Below are 16,568 nucleotides of genomic sequence, written 5' to 3'. Positions count from 1 at the left end.
TCGTCCAGTGGCAGCACCGACTAGTTTCGAGCCCATCGGAGGCCCTTCATCAGGGTGAGTAAGACTGGTATTATTTCGCGAACGCGGCCTGTCGCTGACTGACGCCGCCACCGGATGAATATACGTGAGTGTTTAGCCGTTTTTATATAAGTTTGAAAAAACTTCTTCTATGAGGCTACGTTATCTGGAAGAATTGTTTGAAATAAATTAACGGTAGCTTAATATTTCCGTTCTTTTTAAATCCTTATATATAAAATTATCGTGTCGCATTGTTAGTTAACATGGTCCTCCGAAACGGTTTGACTTTTATGAAATTTTATATGCATATTCAATAGGTTTGAGAATCGACTGCTATGCATTTTCGAATGCAGTGACGTCAGAGTCACGAGTGATAGTGATAAATATATAAACACTAGCTGTCGCCCGCAATTCCGTCCGCGCGGTATTAATAAAATCTTAATGAGTAGCCTTGCGATCCTCCAAACTATATTCTACATCTGTGCCAAATTTCATCAAGATCAGTTAAGCCGTTCCGGAGATACCTTGAAACAAACATCCATACATCGATCCATCTAAACATTCGCATTTATAATATTAGTAAGGTTATGTTGTTTATTTGACGTATAATCTAACACTAGAATATGCCCTGAATATAAAATAATTTAATACTTCACATATAAAAGATATTCATAAATAAAAGCAGTGTCACTTCAATGTGTCAGAGCTCCGGGGTACGAGGCAGGCGGAAAACTAGGTCGGAATAATCTAGTCCATTCGCAGAGATAGCAAATATCACGATAAACTAGATAGACTGATCAGTGTTTTAGGTAATAAAAAATATTTTCATATTTAACTTGAGACAATTTTTGTTTTGAATCTTTAATTAAGTTAGGAATTAAAGGCATTTCATAAAAAAAGTAAAAAGTCAGTAAGAATGTCTGTAGATTAAAAAAAAATATTTAAGTAGAGCCCGCTTTAACATCTTCGCACGAATTGGCCAGGCTCGCCTGGTGAAATACCACGACCACACAGCAGACAGGCGTGAAGTGGAAGCAATTACGCGTTTCGTCTGATGAGTGTGCGTCCCGGAGGCCTCATTTAGTCCTCTTTCCCTTCCCACCCTTTTTCTTATAAAGAAAGAATGGGGGGAAGTGGAAGTGGACTCTCCGGATGAGAGGATGCATGGAAATGTTTTCTTTCTGAGCATCCTCTCCTCCGTCGATTAAAGGCAGGCAACGCAACTGGCAACTGTCACTTCGCTATTTCAACGATTTCAAGTGGCCGCTCGCTCGTTTGCCACCTTATGATATAAAAAAAGTAAGTAGAAGTATCAATCGCCGAAGCAATGCTACAAAACTGATACAGCAATGTTTCTATGCTAGTATTTCGTCAGTGGAAACTCACAATAAATACTGAAACAAGCTGCCTTGTTGCTTCACTATAATTTCAACTTCCGAAATGAGATAAAACAGGTTCACGAAGTTTAATGAGTAACTAACTAAAGTAAACTTCGGGTACTCACTTCGTGCCTAGTTAACTTATCTATCAAATAAACAATATGTACACGTGGGATAAATATGCAGCGGGGTTAGAAAAAATGCATTCGCTACGAAGCGATTCCATAGCGAACTTCAAAAATGTATACTGACCATAACTTTCGATAAGTCACGGGATTGTTGCGTGTCAGTTCCTTACATTTTTGAAGTTCTTTATGGAATTGCTTCGGAGCGAATGAGTTTTATCTAGCCCCGCTGGTGATGTAACGCAGTGGATAAACATTAAACTTATAATCCATATGATAATTGATAAAACTCACATCATCATCAACCTATCCTAAGTGGATTTTACTAATGAAGGGTTGCATGGGAAGGGAAAATATTGTCTTCCTGTGCATCACCTCTTCCGTCGATTAATTGCGTTTGTCTGTAGGCAACGGTCGCTTCGCTATTTCAGCTATTTCAGGCCGCTCGCTCTTTTGCCACCTTATGATATAAAAAATATCCCTACTGAAGGTCGGCAAAGTATGTACGACTCCTCCGTACATCTCTATGACCTGTCATATCTGAATTCACAATGGGTAACATTCTTAGACGTATTTAAAATCAAATATCTATTTTTGGTCTATATGAACTATGTTGTCTTACTTGAAATTTGACTTCATACTAGTCATCACTTCAGTCGTCCGCACAGAATTAAAAAAACAACTTAATTAGTATATGTGTTTTTCAGACAATATTTTACGTGAATGCCAAATTTCAGAGAGATCTGAAGATACCTTCTAACAAACCTCCATCCACCAATCATTAGCATTCATAATATAAGTAAGATGATTCATGGTGTACTGGTAAGTTGAGAGTTAAGGTCAAGCAAAGATAATAATACGCCGCAATATGAAATTGATTCAATTTATAAAAAAAAGAAAGCTATTCCAGTAAATTAATCTGAAAGCTGGCTCTCTTCATAAGAAGGCAATTTAATATCACACGTGTCGAAGTATAAATCAAGCATTGAGTTTTACCACCCACTGTTTCACTTACAGCATCTTTATGGCTACCTCGTTTTTGTTAGCTTTTGCACTTTATGTTTTATTTGTTTCATATCACATCGATTAAATAATGAAATGTTATCCGTGGTATTATTCTGAGCTATATTGTGTATGGAGGTAGAAAATATAATTATTTGTCTTAACATGAAAGATAGCTTGGTGTTAATTTTGAAAACATCTTTATAGAATACTAAACATTCTTTTATAAAAGTCGATATATATGTAGGTCAAAAATAAATTTATTTCCTTAACAAACTTTTACAGCTTGCCATACTAGAATTTTTGTGTTAATTTTATCTTTGTTAAACGAAGACCGTCTAAAATGTTACAGATCTATTTGTAACCTACGTCATTTAAAAATAAGACTCGTGATAATTTGGGAGTTCTACTTACTTATACGAAGTGCAGTCAGCAAAAACTCAAAAGATCAAACACTAATTTGTTGTAACATTGAAAAGTTAGTAAACACTTGTGTATCAATCATGTGGGAAAGACGCGTTTTTTTATAAAACGGAACGATTGTGCTACAAAATGTCAAAAAGCAAAAGCACGTAGGTGTAGGGGCGGCGACCGAATACGAGGGTGCGCGGAAAGGGGGGAAGCGTGGCTCGCCAGTATCTCGCCGACCGTCGCGCTGCGAGTACGCCTTGTGATGCGCCGCGCGCTTTGACGCGAGATGGCCTCGTCCACGAGCGGCAACATTGTCGTCGAGTGGTTGCGATCGCTCCATTTAGGACAATACTCGGAGAGTTTTATTGACAACGGCTATGATGACTTGGAAATATGTAAGCAAGTCGGGGAACCAGATTTGGACGCCATCGGCGTTCTTAACCCCGCTCACCGGCAAAGATTGTTACATTCCGTGCGAAGTTTGAGGGAAGAGGGGGCAGCGGCTGTTTACTTCACTTTGGAAGAAGCGGCTTCTGCCCGTGATCCTTGCCGGTGCGAGGAAGAGGTTCGGAAGGAGCAAGCTACGGCCACAGTGGAACCGGCAAAATATGTGGACGAGTATGAAGAGGGTAAAGCGGAGTTAGTGAAGATCCCGCGTATCCAGCTGAAGCGGCTCCTACGTGAGCGGCTTGCTCAGGATGGCATCCGGCTCAGTCTGCAGCCCTACTCTACAACGGTCAGTGTTTACAAGTAGAAGACCGCGGGTAGAGCTTCTCGCGGTGTTTGGTGCAAGTGATAAAATCGCGTAATCGGTGTAGTGCGTCAATATTTTGAATTCAAATTTGCATGCGACCGCGTAGAGGGTCTGCCCGCGCTTCATTTCTTTCGAGCTAGTCTGTGTGTGGTACGGGTACGGTCGTCTTCGGGCGCTCCGGGCGGATCGTTTCTCGGGACGTGTTGCCATAAAGTTTGTTGCGTGCGTGATTTCCCTCGAGATGAGGAGTTTGCGCGCCTTCCTGTCGTGAGAAGATTGTAATCGCGTGCCTCTCGGTTCTAAATTGGGTTTTACGATAAATCGTATTGCCTGCTTAAGCTCTCCGAGGCGTTAATTAGTAGTACGACTTGTTCAGACACGAAACAAATATCTCAATCTCGAGAATAATTACGCATCAACGTAACCACATCGGTATTTATTCTGATTTGAATTGGCAAGTGTCTATTGCATTTTCAATTTGCCATTTTAAAGATATCACGCTGATTTTAGATAATGTTTAACTACAGATTACATTTAGAGTAATATCTAAATGCAGGAAAACAATAATCAAAAATGAGATGGACATGTAATTTAAGCAATATCAATTAACATTATAAAACCAGTTCTTAGCATTCTATTCTGTAACGTAACAACACTACATACCTATACTTATAACTTAGCGATTACAATAATATATTTGATTTTTGGTGTAATGTTACTTTAAAAAGATGGAGCTTAAAAATTGCTTTAAAATTCAAGTAATTCTTAAAAACAAGTTTACTCAAGTTATAAATGACCTATCGCTTTCGATGTGTGTATCAGAAGAGAGGAAGTATTCAGTTGATATTTTAATTGAGGTGTTATTAATTATTCGGCGGAGTGGTGATTAAGAGGGCGGAATATTGTACTGACGGCACGCCCTTATGCTTGGTTTAAATCGCACCCAACATTTGTCAGTTCTTCCACTAACTTATGATCTAATAACTTAATCTTATCGCTCGCTCGATAACTTATCTGGCCTAGTAAATAAAATAAATTGATGTAGTTTTGGTGTCAAGCGATAATGACTTTTATGATATTCATATTAACATCACCGAATAATAATTGGAACTTTATGAGAAATGCCGAAGAAAGTTACAAATTATGTGAAAGTCTAAGAGTTAAAAAATTACACAAATTAGGTCAAAAACGAAGCTATGAACTTAGCACACATTGTTTAGATTGTAAAAATCACGATTGCTTTTTGTACCTCATTTCGCTATTTCCCCGAGTTCGTTTCCTCTATTCCTAGGTAGAAACCAAACGAGCACTCGGTCAGCCTTCCGCGTATTTCTTACTTTTTACTACTTAACCGCTTCCAGAATTTCTTTGTTTCGACGTCGAACAATGCACGACGAAACAGCAGGTTGAGAAATTACAGCCACAATAGTTATTTACAATGTAAGCTATACTTCTAACATTTTAGAAAGCAAATAAAACAGTTTTACTGCCTCACGTTTCTTTAACTGTTTAAAAAAAGTTTAATAATTTGATTTAAACTTTTAAAGCATCGGAATCTGAGGTCAATAATATGATTTGATCATTTTATTTTAATTAACAAGTTGACATTAATCATTAACACCGAAAAATAAATTTGAATTTCAGGGCCTAAAAAATTTGTCCAAATTATGTATGTGAAGGAGTTAAGGCTTTGTTACCTGACCTGAGGTTAATCCATAATAAGTAACGTAATTAGGTAGGCTTAAATTATTAGCCTGCATGAAGGTGATTTTAAAACACTAATATCAGAATGTTATAAGCCCAACATAATTGGCTGAGATCATTTTTACCGGTTTTCGGGCGACGCGTTAAAACCTGTTCGATTGGACTGCTCCAAGAATCCAGCGCCCATAGTCGCTTTCAACAAAAACCCTTAAAGAAAACCGCTAGAAGCTAGCCTTGCCCTTTATTGCCTTATAATCTGCCTTTTTTATTTTTAACCTGCCAGTATTGCGATAACGGCTAGAGCATCTTATTTAACTCTACATTTTTTCTTAAACTTACAATATGTGAATAAAATTACTTGTTTATAAATAAATGCAATTAAAAAACTATACTAAATTATTTGGATAACTACTAAATAATTTCCGTGTTACCAAACGTCAAACTGAATACTATTATCTACGATTTACTGTACTAGTAAATCGTCGGCGTCAGAATAATTTGTTATGATTTTATTCCAACAATGCGCCCAATATCGTGTGGCATTCAGTCCCTGTATCCGAATTAGTAGCAAAAAATATAACGGCATTTATTTTTTGTCGGGTTTGCACCTTTTCTGTTGCAATTATCGCCGGATCTATGGCTCGAAATTAAAAAAAAAAACACAAGTAATCTTCAACATCCCCAAAATTATATTAACTTTTTCAAAGTATGATTTTATCTACAGTATGACTACAAATTAGAACAAATGACTGGTTTTAAAGATTTCCTTTAACTTGTAGAGTATTCACAAAGTAGTCTACAAAATAATAATGATTAAAAAAATAATTTAAGACTGGATAGTATGAATGTTATGTATAAACTTAAAAAAAATGACAAGACAAAAAGTAATGGCTTCGGATATTCTTAAAGGGATTAATGTGAATGAATTGTATCTATTTTGATCTTTTGGGGGTTCATTTTTACTGTCCCTTGTGATGTATCACTTCCTATTGACCTATTCTATGTTGCTAATTTTGTATAGGGGATATTGAATAGCGGATATGAGGGATTACAATAACATCGATCCCATTAAGGAAATGAACCTGTGAACGACATACCAAGCAAATCATACGCACGCCAAAACTATTCTTTTTTAAATAATCCTACGGACCTTAACTGCATGGGAACTTTAACATATTTTAATATTATGTTTAGTTAAGTTTAACTAGAAGTCGACTTGTTTCGTGCATCTGAAACTAAAAAAATAATGTAAGTCCTTTTGTTGCTAACTCTACATCTTAAAAACACCTTACTTACCTATACAAAGATTGTGTGCAATAGCAACTGAGTCCCTTAAAGATGTGCCGGGGGCACGAACAGGCTAAAAACATGGACTTAAAAACTCCTGCCTGAGGAACTAACATATTACTTAGTGTGAAATACTAACATAGAATAATTAAGTATGCATCACTGCAAAAGACTTATAATGCTACATTTTTCTGCATTTAAAACTTTTAGAGCTATACAAGTTTAAATGTGACAAACAAAGTAATGTAACCCCAAAATATCATAGAAAACCAATACAAAAGGTGTAAATGTCGTTAACGCTTCCGTTGATCTTATTGTTGAGGGTGCAATTGATGCTACACAATCGATACCGACAATCGAATAGAAACCGGAAACTGTTTCGAACGTGTAAGAGTCAAATTATTTAATGGACGATGTTACGTGTTGTGCATAAAATTTGCCGAAAGATGCCGTACATCAATCAAGCACCATAACATTCATAAATCTGAATGTACATCGTAGTTTTTAAATACAAAGACTTATATTTATTTGTCACCTATACCTGCCATAACTGTTTAGAAACCTAAAGTTATACATCAACAAAACTGAAATTCCGTAGTGTAGGAGAGACAGATTATGTAAGTGCTATTTTACGCCTTACATCTATCAAAATGTGTTCTAATAATACCATTTTGTAATATTTATTCAACCCAAAAATTCTTGTAACATTCTTAATTCTATACGATGCAATTAAAAATGACCTTACGCGTCCAGTTATTATCGGCATTGGGCTCTCTAAATGCCGGCCATAGTTTAATGAACGTAAAATAATTATGTCCAACCATTAGTCTGAGCATCATTGGGAATGAAAAAAGCGGTCTTGCTATCGGCATTGAAAGGGTTAAATCTGTAGGATAAGGATTAAAGCTTAAAGAAAATGTAATTAACGAATGGTTCAGAGCATTGCTTCTAAGTAAATATATTACTTAAGTAAACAGTTGTCAAGTTATTGATGATGTAAGAGGATTTATTAATGGGTTTATGACTCAGATAAATGTATCGATTTAAACTTGTTTTTGAAAGTATAGGAAGGAATAAAATGAGAAAAATTTAATTTATATATATGTTTAACGCAAGTTACATTCCAAAAATAAACATGTTGTTAAAATAATTAAATATGGTAATCCCTAAATCTACCTTGACATTCAAAATAAAGGTTTAGATTTTTTTTAATTCATTTTGTTTGTGTATAAGATAGCTTTAGACATTTATCATTACATTAATTAAAGTAGAATTCAGTTTGGTTCACGACTGAGTCTAATATTAGCTCGGTCTGGTTTTTCTACCTGTTTCGTTGTTTTGTTGTACACAATGAATGCGTGCGAAGTCACGCAGGCCGCTGCTCCTTACCATTCCGTCGAGGATTCCACGTTTTATGTGAGCTTTGTAATTTTACTGGGGTTATTATAAATATTACCTGCTGTTTAAGGTTTGTTAAGTCGCTTTTGTGAGAAAGTTAGCTTCCTACGATTTTGTAACTTTAAATACATTGCTCTTAAAGTCTGATGTCATGATATTCGTAACTAACTACTACTGGAACATCTCAGCAAAAACGTATTTTTATCCCTCTTAGAATCTTGGAAAAAAGAAAGAAAAGATATATTTTGTATATGTATTTCGACAGTACTCACGTTCTGGACCTATACCTATGAAATTGAAGCATGTATGTAATATTGTTTGCTTGGGTTATAATGAAAATTCAATTTTTTTAACTTTTTGGTCTGTATGTCTGTCCACGAATGTACGTTTGTACATTCTGCAGGACCTTACTGAAAGGTAGCTAGTATATAAGGGAGAAAATAAGGATGCATTATTTAATTGCGCGGTGACGAAGTCACGGGCAACTGCTATATATAAATATAAACAACTAATTTTGATTTGATACGACAACAAGGAATAGATGAAATTTATACTGTTTGAAAAGAAGTTTGCATTAGTGCTACACGGGCTGATAAGATTCAATGTGAGAGGTGCGGGAGGTGCAGCGTTGTTTGTCTGTTAGCTCGGTCGTTCGCCGAGTCGCAAGGCACACAGCGCCGACCTAAAGTCAGCAAACTTCAGTGGATTTGCTCTTGAGCTCGCCAGATTAGCATTGACGATTGTTAAATTAACATTTTGATCGATAATTTTACATGATAAGCTATTTAAAAACTTTTTAGTTACCATAATTATCAAAATAACCAAGAGCTTTCTAAGTCCCATAGTAGACAAGACTTTCATAAAAAATTTAAAAATAGAAGCGTTTAAGGGTACGGAATCACGTGGTCGGTGGTTCGAATCCCACCATTCGACTATTGCCGTAAACCATGTCCCTGCATAAGCATAGAGCTTAGTTACAAGAAATATTAGTAAATTAATAAAAATCTGCTATATTTTAATTTAAAAAAACGAAAATGTTTGTTTTTCTTATACATAACAAAATAACCTACAAAAGTGCTCGATGTAAAAGCAAAACTAATGATAATAAAATGAAAGTGCTAGCGCGTGATTACGTCAAGAATCTTTTCTCGAAAATTAGATTAACCTTGTTCAGTACATTCTTGAAACGATCTCATCAAATACAAATCGTAAATATGTCGTCTCACCAAATAGTAAACTGAAGTACACAAATTTAATACAATATCAACAACCAAACTTTTTGGTTTATTTGGTTGTACATAAAAACTTTTTTCTTTATATTATAATTTCAAGCTACTCATTTATTATGCTACAATTAAAAAAACAGGTAGAATCTTCTTTTGAATTTTTAATAATATACAACTATACTTGATTTTTCGAAATCTTATGTAAATCATGAAATAATATATCGAACAACATTTTATTATCTGTCGGCATTGCCGCGCTACCTTAAGTACGTTTTATCCTAATACAGCTTTTGCTCGTTAAATATTTATTTTAACGCCTACGTTTTTGTTTCGTTACAAACTCGGTAAAATGTCAACCGAATAAATACTTCAAACAATTTAATATTGTTGAAAATGACAAAGTTCAAAGCAAAAGATGTTATTTATCATTTTACTTTCTATCAGTACTACCTACACAACTTTTATAAGATTTATTTATTTATTTATTTATTAGACAAGTACACACAACAGATAAATTATGCAACATTGACCAAAGTAATACAATATACAACACAATAAAACTGATAATTTATCCAATAACAGGTGTACAACATTCATACAAAACAAACAAGTATAAAACACAAAAAAAAATATATGAACAAACTAAGGAAAGAAAACAAAAAAAAAATAAAACAATAATCTAACAATATATTTAGGTCTGTTCCTCTGGAGGTGTGGAAATTAGTTTTTTGTAATTACGTAAGGAGGTGCAGAAAATATCAGTAATATCCTTTCCTCTTTTTAATTCGTTATATGTCCGACATATCCGTGGGATGGGTGAGTTAAGGCCTATGTTTGATTTATAAAAGGGTATATAAAATAATTTGGTTATTGGTTGCCTGGGTGGTCTAAGTGGTACACTGTACATTATTTGACTAACCAAGTTGCAACTGCTAATATGACCCCTAACAATTTTAAACAAGAATAAAAGGTCGTTCGTGCGGCGTCGATTTCGTAGCGATTCCATTTTGAGAAACTTCAGCCTTTGCTCGTATGGACAGCGGTGGCTAATACCTTGCGAAATAAATGCTACATGTTTAGTGAAACATCTCTGTATTCTCTCTATTCTTTGGGAATCCACTGAGTAGAAAGGATTCCACACAGAGCTAGCATATTCCAACTGACTGCGTACTAATGCATGGAACAGGGTTATTCTAGTTTTGTTGTTTTTAAAGTCACGGGTGTTACGTTTTATGAGGCCTAAAAGTTGCGCTGACTGTTTAACTATAGTATCAATGTGACTTTTAAAGTTAAGTGATTTATCAAGTGTGACACCTAAGTCTTTGATCACACTTACACTAGACAGGTTGGTGCCGCACAAACTATAGGTAAAATTATTAGTACGTTTTTTTTTAGAAAATTTTATATGGAAACATTTATTTATATTTAATGACATACAGTTTGCATTGCACCACTCTTCTACGCGTTTTAAATCGTCTTGAAGTAGTCTTTGGGAAGTAATACTAGTAACTTTGGTATAGATTTTTAAGTCGTCTGCGAACAACAGAGCGTTGCAATGTTTGATGTGAGCTGTTATATCGTTAATGAATAATAAAAAAAGGATGGGGCCAATATGGGACCCCTGTGGAACTCCCGAATGCGCTATGTAGCTCGTTGATGTGTAACCACCAACAACTACGATTTGTGAGCGGTTCAGTAGATAAGACGTAAACCACCTAAGAAGCGAACCGTGAATACCGACCCCCTGTAGCTTAGCTACTAGAAGAGAATGACTAACTTTGTCGAAGGCGCTACTAAAATCGGTATAAATTGAGTCGACTTCACATCTTTCATCTAGGGCATCCGCTATATCAGTAACATATTTAACCAGGTTTGTCTGAGTTGATCGACCGGTTCTGAAGCCGTGCTGACTTTCAGACAATAATGGTTCCAGGTAGTTTGTTAGCGTAGGATTCACTAAAGATTCAAACATTTTTGAAATGGACGACAGGATAGAAATAGGTCTGTAGTTACTAACGTCGCTTAAGTCACCTTTTTTGTGAATGGGTATAATCTTAGCTCTCTTCCAGACATCGGGAAAAACTCCTAATCGCAAGGACTTGTTGTATAACATACACAACGGAGGAGAGAGCGTATGGCCACATTTTTTTATAAAATACGGTGGTATAGAGTCAGGTCCTGCAGATTTGTCGTCTTTAAGTTTTTTAATTTTAGTGGCTACTTCTTGTACCGTGAACTGTATGCTGCCTAGCGCAGTGTGTGGCTCTGAGAACACAGGCGATACAGTGGCTGACGTCTTTGTATACACGGAAGAAAAGTGGCTAGCAAAGAGGTTGGCGATATCGGAGCCGTTATCTGCAACGTTGTCCTTGCTGTGCATTGATGCAGGTATTGATGCTTTGTTGGTTCGTTTGTTGTTAATATATCGCCAGAATGATTTAGGATTTTTAGCTATATTGTGTTCGATGTTATCTTTGTATTGTATGTGAGCCTTCCGAATTAGCTGATGACTACGAGCACGTAAGATATCATAACTAAGTTTATCACGCGGATTGTTGAATCTACGATACCTACGTCTAAACTTTTCTTTTTCACGTAAAATTTTGATGATCCCCCGTGTAAACCAAATAGGAAAGTTACAATTTTTGGGTCGATATAAGGGTACATGCTTATCAATTATCTCGTAGATTTTTGAGTAAAAATAGGATACAGATTCATTAATGTCGTCGTGATTAAGTTTTTCAGCCCAATCGATTGAGTTTATACATTTATTTATGGACGCGTAATCAGCTCTGTAGTAGTTTAAACGCTTGTTTTTGTTTTTTGTCAGATATTTTTTAGTCATAGAAGATAAGCATGTTGTGAGTGGTGGATGTTTTGAGTCTAATTTCGTTAGTGTGTCAGAGGCAACAGTTACAACAAGGTTACTAATATTACTTATAACTAGGTCTAGTATTCGGTTATCAACATTCAATGCACTATTGTACTGGAATAAATGATTAACTGCCAAGAAGTCCGTGAAAACTGATCCTAATGAGTTTGAGCAGTTTGAAGGAGTTAGATGCAAATTACTGTCTTCAGGTAGCCAGTTAATAAAATTTAAATTGAAATCTCCTAAGAGTATAACGTCAGATACATTATGTAGGACCTTTTGAGTATTGTCGAGGAAGTCAGACAAGATATGAAATTTCATTGGCGGTGGTAGGTAAACAACACAGATGGCGACATTTTTAATAACGTTATTTAAACAAAGCTGTACGGACACCCAGAGGTCCTCGTTATTACTTTCGAAGCTATACAATCGGTAGGATGGAATAGTACGCAATACTGCCAACATGACCCCACCACCATCCATTTTTGTACCGCGGCAGCATAGTCTGTCCCTGCGATAAACTGTATATCTACTATCGATCATCTCATTAGTAAGAATATTGTGGTTCAGCCATGTTTCAGTAAATGCGATTATACTATAATTGTTACATAAGACGTTTTCGTACACTTCATTCGTCTTAGTTCTAATGCCTCTGGCGTTCTGGTAGTATATAACAACTTCTTCCATAAAGGGAACCGAGTAACTTTTAGATCATTCGCAAATAATTTTGTTAAATAATATATTATCTCTAATTTTTATTTTTTTTACTGAGCTGTAATAAGAATTCTTGGTTGCGCACAAGCAAAGCAGGGCTTAGTTCGTCTTTTCGAACAAATATCTTGCCATTTCGCACCCATACAAATTTGTAGGAGAGGTCTTTAGCCATTATTCTAGTAGCGGCGTGCAATTGTTTACTAGCTGGACACAAGTGCTCCGACACGTATACCGGCTTGCGATCACCCGAAATTCCTAGATGCTGAGAACTTAATTTGTCTAGGGGCTGTTTTTTGTTGAACCGTGAGACTGCTGCCAGTAGACTGTCGCGCACGCGTGGTGTTCGTAACTTCACGACGATAGCCCTGGGCTTGTTATTATCCTTGTTTACCTTGGCAACTCTGGTTGCCTGTACTATATCTGAATCGGTTAGGGGTTCGCCAACAGTCTTTGCAAGATGATTCACTGCTAAGATGATGTTTTCGGTTCTATGTTCTGGAACGCCGTTGATTTCTATATTGCTTTGTCGTAGATTTTGTTCGATTAGACACAACCGGTTGGCGTAATCTTTGGATGCAGATTGAAGACTTTCGTTTTCGATTTTTAATTTTCTTATCATCTCGTCTTTTTGATTTAGACTGGTCTTGATCTCTTCGACTTGAGTGTTGAAAAAGGACAGAGAGCTTTGAAATTCGCATAGCTGCGTTTTGATGTTCTTAAGCTCTTCTGTGACTAGTTCCTTAATTTTAACCTCCACTGAGTTAGATAGTTCTTTAATTAGCAGCTGCATTTGGTCATCAGGTATATAGTTACAGGTGGGTACGGATGATGGAGGGCTTTTGCCTTTTTTTCTTTTAGTCACGTTCAGGTGATTGTCTTCCGCGTGATGGGCGAGATCTGCTGCAACTGAGCCGGCTCGACTAGGTGGTGAGATTGTATTGTCTCCTTTGGGTTGACGGCTGTGGCATTGAGGGCAAATCCATGCTAGTTTACGTTCTGGTGTCATTGAACGGAAATGTTTCTCGGATATATTCGCACAGACAATATCATACTTGCGTTTACATGTATGACATGCGAGCATTTCTTTTGTTTGTATGGTTCTACGGCAGCCCGCGCAGCTTTGGCCAATTGTCGTCATTGCGATAATCTTATTTCTCAAGTAAGCCGTTTAAATTGTTTACTTCGGCAGCAAAAAATTAATTTAGAATAAAATAATAATAAAAAAAATTATCAAGTAAAATATTTAAAGGAAAACATGTGCGAAATATTGACAAAAAGATTATCGGTGGGCCGGACGCGAATTCCCAACTTTCTGCGTACGCTAGAGATGTTTATCCGTTAGGCCAGTGTTCGTTTAGACAGACAGTTGAAAGTTTTGTTCGTATAAACCCGTTGAACTTGTTTTCAAATGACCTTAGATTGTTATTCGGATATTTAGTCACTTTTAGTCACTCACTTTGTTTTGCACTTTTATCGAATGTTTACACTATTTATAGTTATGTGAGATTACTTTCAGGCACAGAACACATAAATATCGGTGAACAGTACACGATATTGTTAGATAATGTTGGTTACGCGAACATTTTATGTTAAGCACTAAAACTTTCGTGTGAGGTTAAACTAATTGGAGATAACATTTGTAGACTTTGGGCGGACTGGGAGGAATAAGAGTACACCACTGTTCTATCACTTTGATCAAAAGCAATTAAATATAAGAGAAATAATTACGGAGAACTTGTTTGTTGTATTGATTGTGAATTTAAGTGTATAAAAATATTTCAGTCATATTTTTTTATATTATGTGTGTTCTAAACACTTTTATTTTCGCTCCTTAAACAAAAAAACAGTAAAATTCTGATAAAGTACAAACTTTGTTAAATGTTCACTTAAAAATCTTACTTCTTACTAATATTATAAATACGAGTGCTTGGCTGGCTGGATGGATGGATATTTGTTTGTTTGAAGGTATCTTCTAAACGGCTACATAGATCTCCCTAAAATTTGACACATATGTAGAAAATATAAATACACAATGTAGAACAAAGTTCTACAAATGTAGAACTTAGTCTTGAAGAATTCATAGGCTACTAATTACGATTTCTTTAATTCCACGCGGACAAAGTCGCGGGTGACAGCTAGTATTTTAATATAACAAAGTACTAAATTCGTTGAATAGAATTTATTTCCTCTATCGCACGTATGAATTATTTAAATGTTAAATTCTTGTGGGAACTTATCGTGGAGAATTTAAACAAGCACTGTTGGGTTGTAACTTGAAGTTGTTAGATGGTCAGGAATTTTAATGCGTTCGAGTACGTCATTTGTTATTATTAAACGTTGATAGTGTAGGCAGTAGCGATGTAACTGTCAGTTTCCACTGACGAAACACCTACACAAAACATATTGATATTTCAGTTTTAATACGGAGAATGAGAGGGATAGCGATATGTTTTAAAACTCTTGCAGTGGAAATTCTTGAAGTCCCTTACGGCTGTTTGTTTAACGCTTTCAATATCAATATGGACACAAGGACTGGTGCTACTCCATTCTTCGAGTTACAAAGGCTTTTTTCTTTTATTCATAGTATTAGTTGTTAGTGTTATCGTTGGCAATTTAATGTGCATTTTTGTGGATATAATTTTAGATATATGAAAGATTTTTTCATGTTCATCATCATCAGCTCACTATACGTCCCCACCGAGGGGCTCGGAGCCTACCCTAAGTTAAGGGTGATTAGGCCATAGTCAAACCACGCTGGCCAAGTGCGGGTTGGTTGACTTCACACATATCTTTGGAACTTCTTCTCAGATATGTGCAGGTTGCATCACGATGTTTTCCTTCACCGTAAGAACGTCGGATAAATGTACATGTTTTTCATGTTACTGTTAAGAAAATATAGCTATTGTGCCATTGCCTTTTTTAAATACTCCTTAAAAATTTTGTGTCTTTTTGTTATTTATTGCTTTAATGTTAGTTAAGTATACGTCTGTCCATTTATGACCTCCTGGTATTTGAATCAGATTAGCTGATTTTTAAGTCATAATATTTTTATCCTCACCTTATCTTAAGATCTGAAATCCCCTTATCTAAAAAGGTTTTATTTAATCGTATTTAAACAAAGATTTTCAGCGATTATTTTTTTTATTAATAAAAATGTGTTTTAAAAATAGAACCTCTCAGCCTTAACGTCCACTTTGTATTTTCCTGTCACTTATATAATAGTGAGTTTACGTCCCTAGTTAAAATAATTGTAGGTTTAGCTTCGCGTGTTGCTTACACAAGAGAATAATTATGACATTTACTTTTAGCCTAACGACTTACTGCTTTAAAACACTCTATAAAACTTGTATAAATGTGTATTCAATGTTTAACACGAGCACATTTTTTACCTCTTAACAACATAATTTGAATACGTTAAAAATATTTTTTCTTCTATTGTCAACCACACTTTTTTTTATAATTTATTTATTGCTTAGACACACAGTCTTACATATCAGTTTAATTTACATAAAAAAAAAAACAGATTTTTATAACACATTTACACAGAACTCAATAGCCCAATGACCGGATTCGTGCATTACATTATTCATGTTTCCAAAAAAAATTATGTCCCAATAGTTGTGAAACCGAATTTGAATCTAAGACAAAAATGACTTAAAAATACAAAAAATTCGGATC

At 35.6% G+C, this 16,568-nt stretch overlaps 1 protein-coding gene across 7 annotated transcripts in view; it reads left to right on the top strand.

The window, feature by feature from the left end:
- The first annotated feature begins 3,178 nt into the window (after nt 1–3,178).
- The window catches only part of LOC106120575 (uncharacterized), a 110,433-nt gene continuing 97,043 nt past the window's right edge, over nt 3,179–16,568 (top strand). For all 7 annotated transcript variants that reach the window (XM_013315938.1, XM_013315953.1, XM_013315976.1 and 4 more), the window contains exon 1: nt 3,179–3,671. In XM_013315938.1, coding sequence (XP_013171392.1) covers nt 3,222–3,671 — 450 coding nt within the window. In that variant the 5' untranslated portion in view covers nt 3,179–3,221. The remainder of the gene's footprint in view (nt 3,672–16,568) is intronic.

Source organism: Papilio xuthus, unplaced genomic scaffold (assembly GCF_000836235.2).
Source record: "Papilio xuthus unplaced genomic scaffold, Pxut_1.1 DF829129.1, whole genome shotgun sequence".
NCBI classification, from domain to species: Eukaryota; Metazoa; Arthropoda; class Insecta; order Lepidoptera; family Papilionidae; genus Papilio; species Papilio xuthus.
This window is presented reverse-complemented; position numbering and strand designations above follow the sequence as displayed.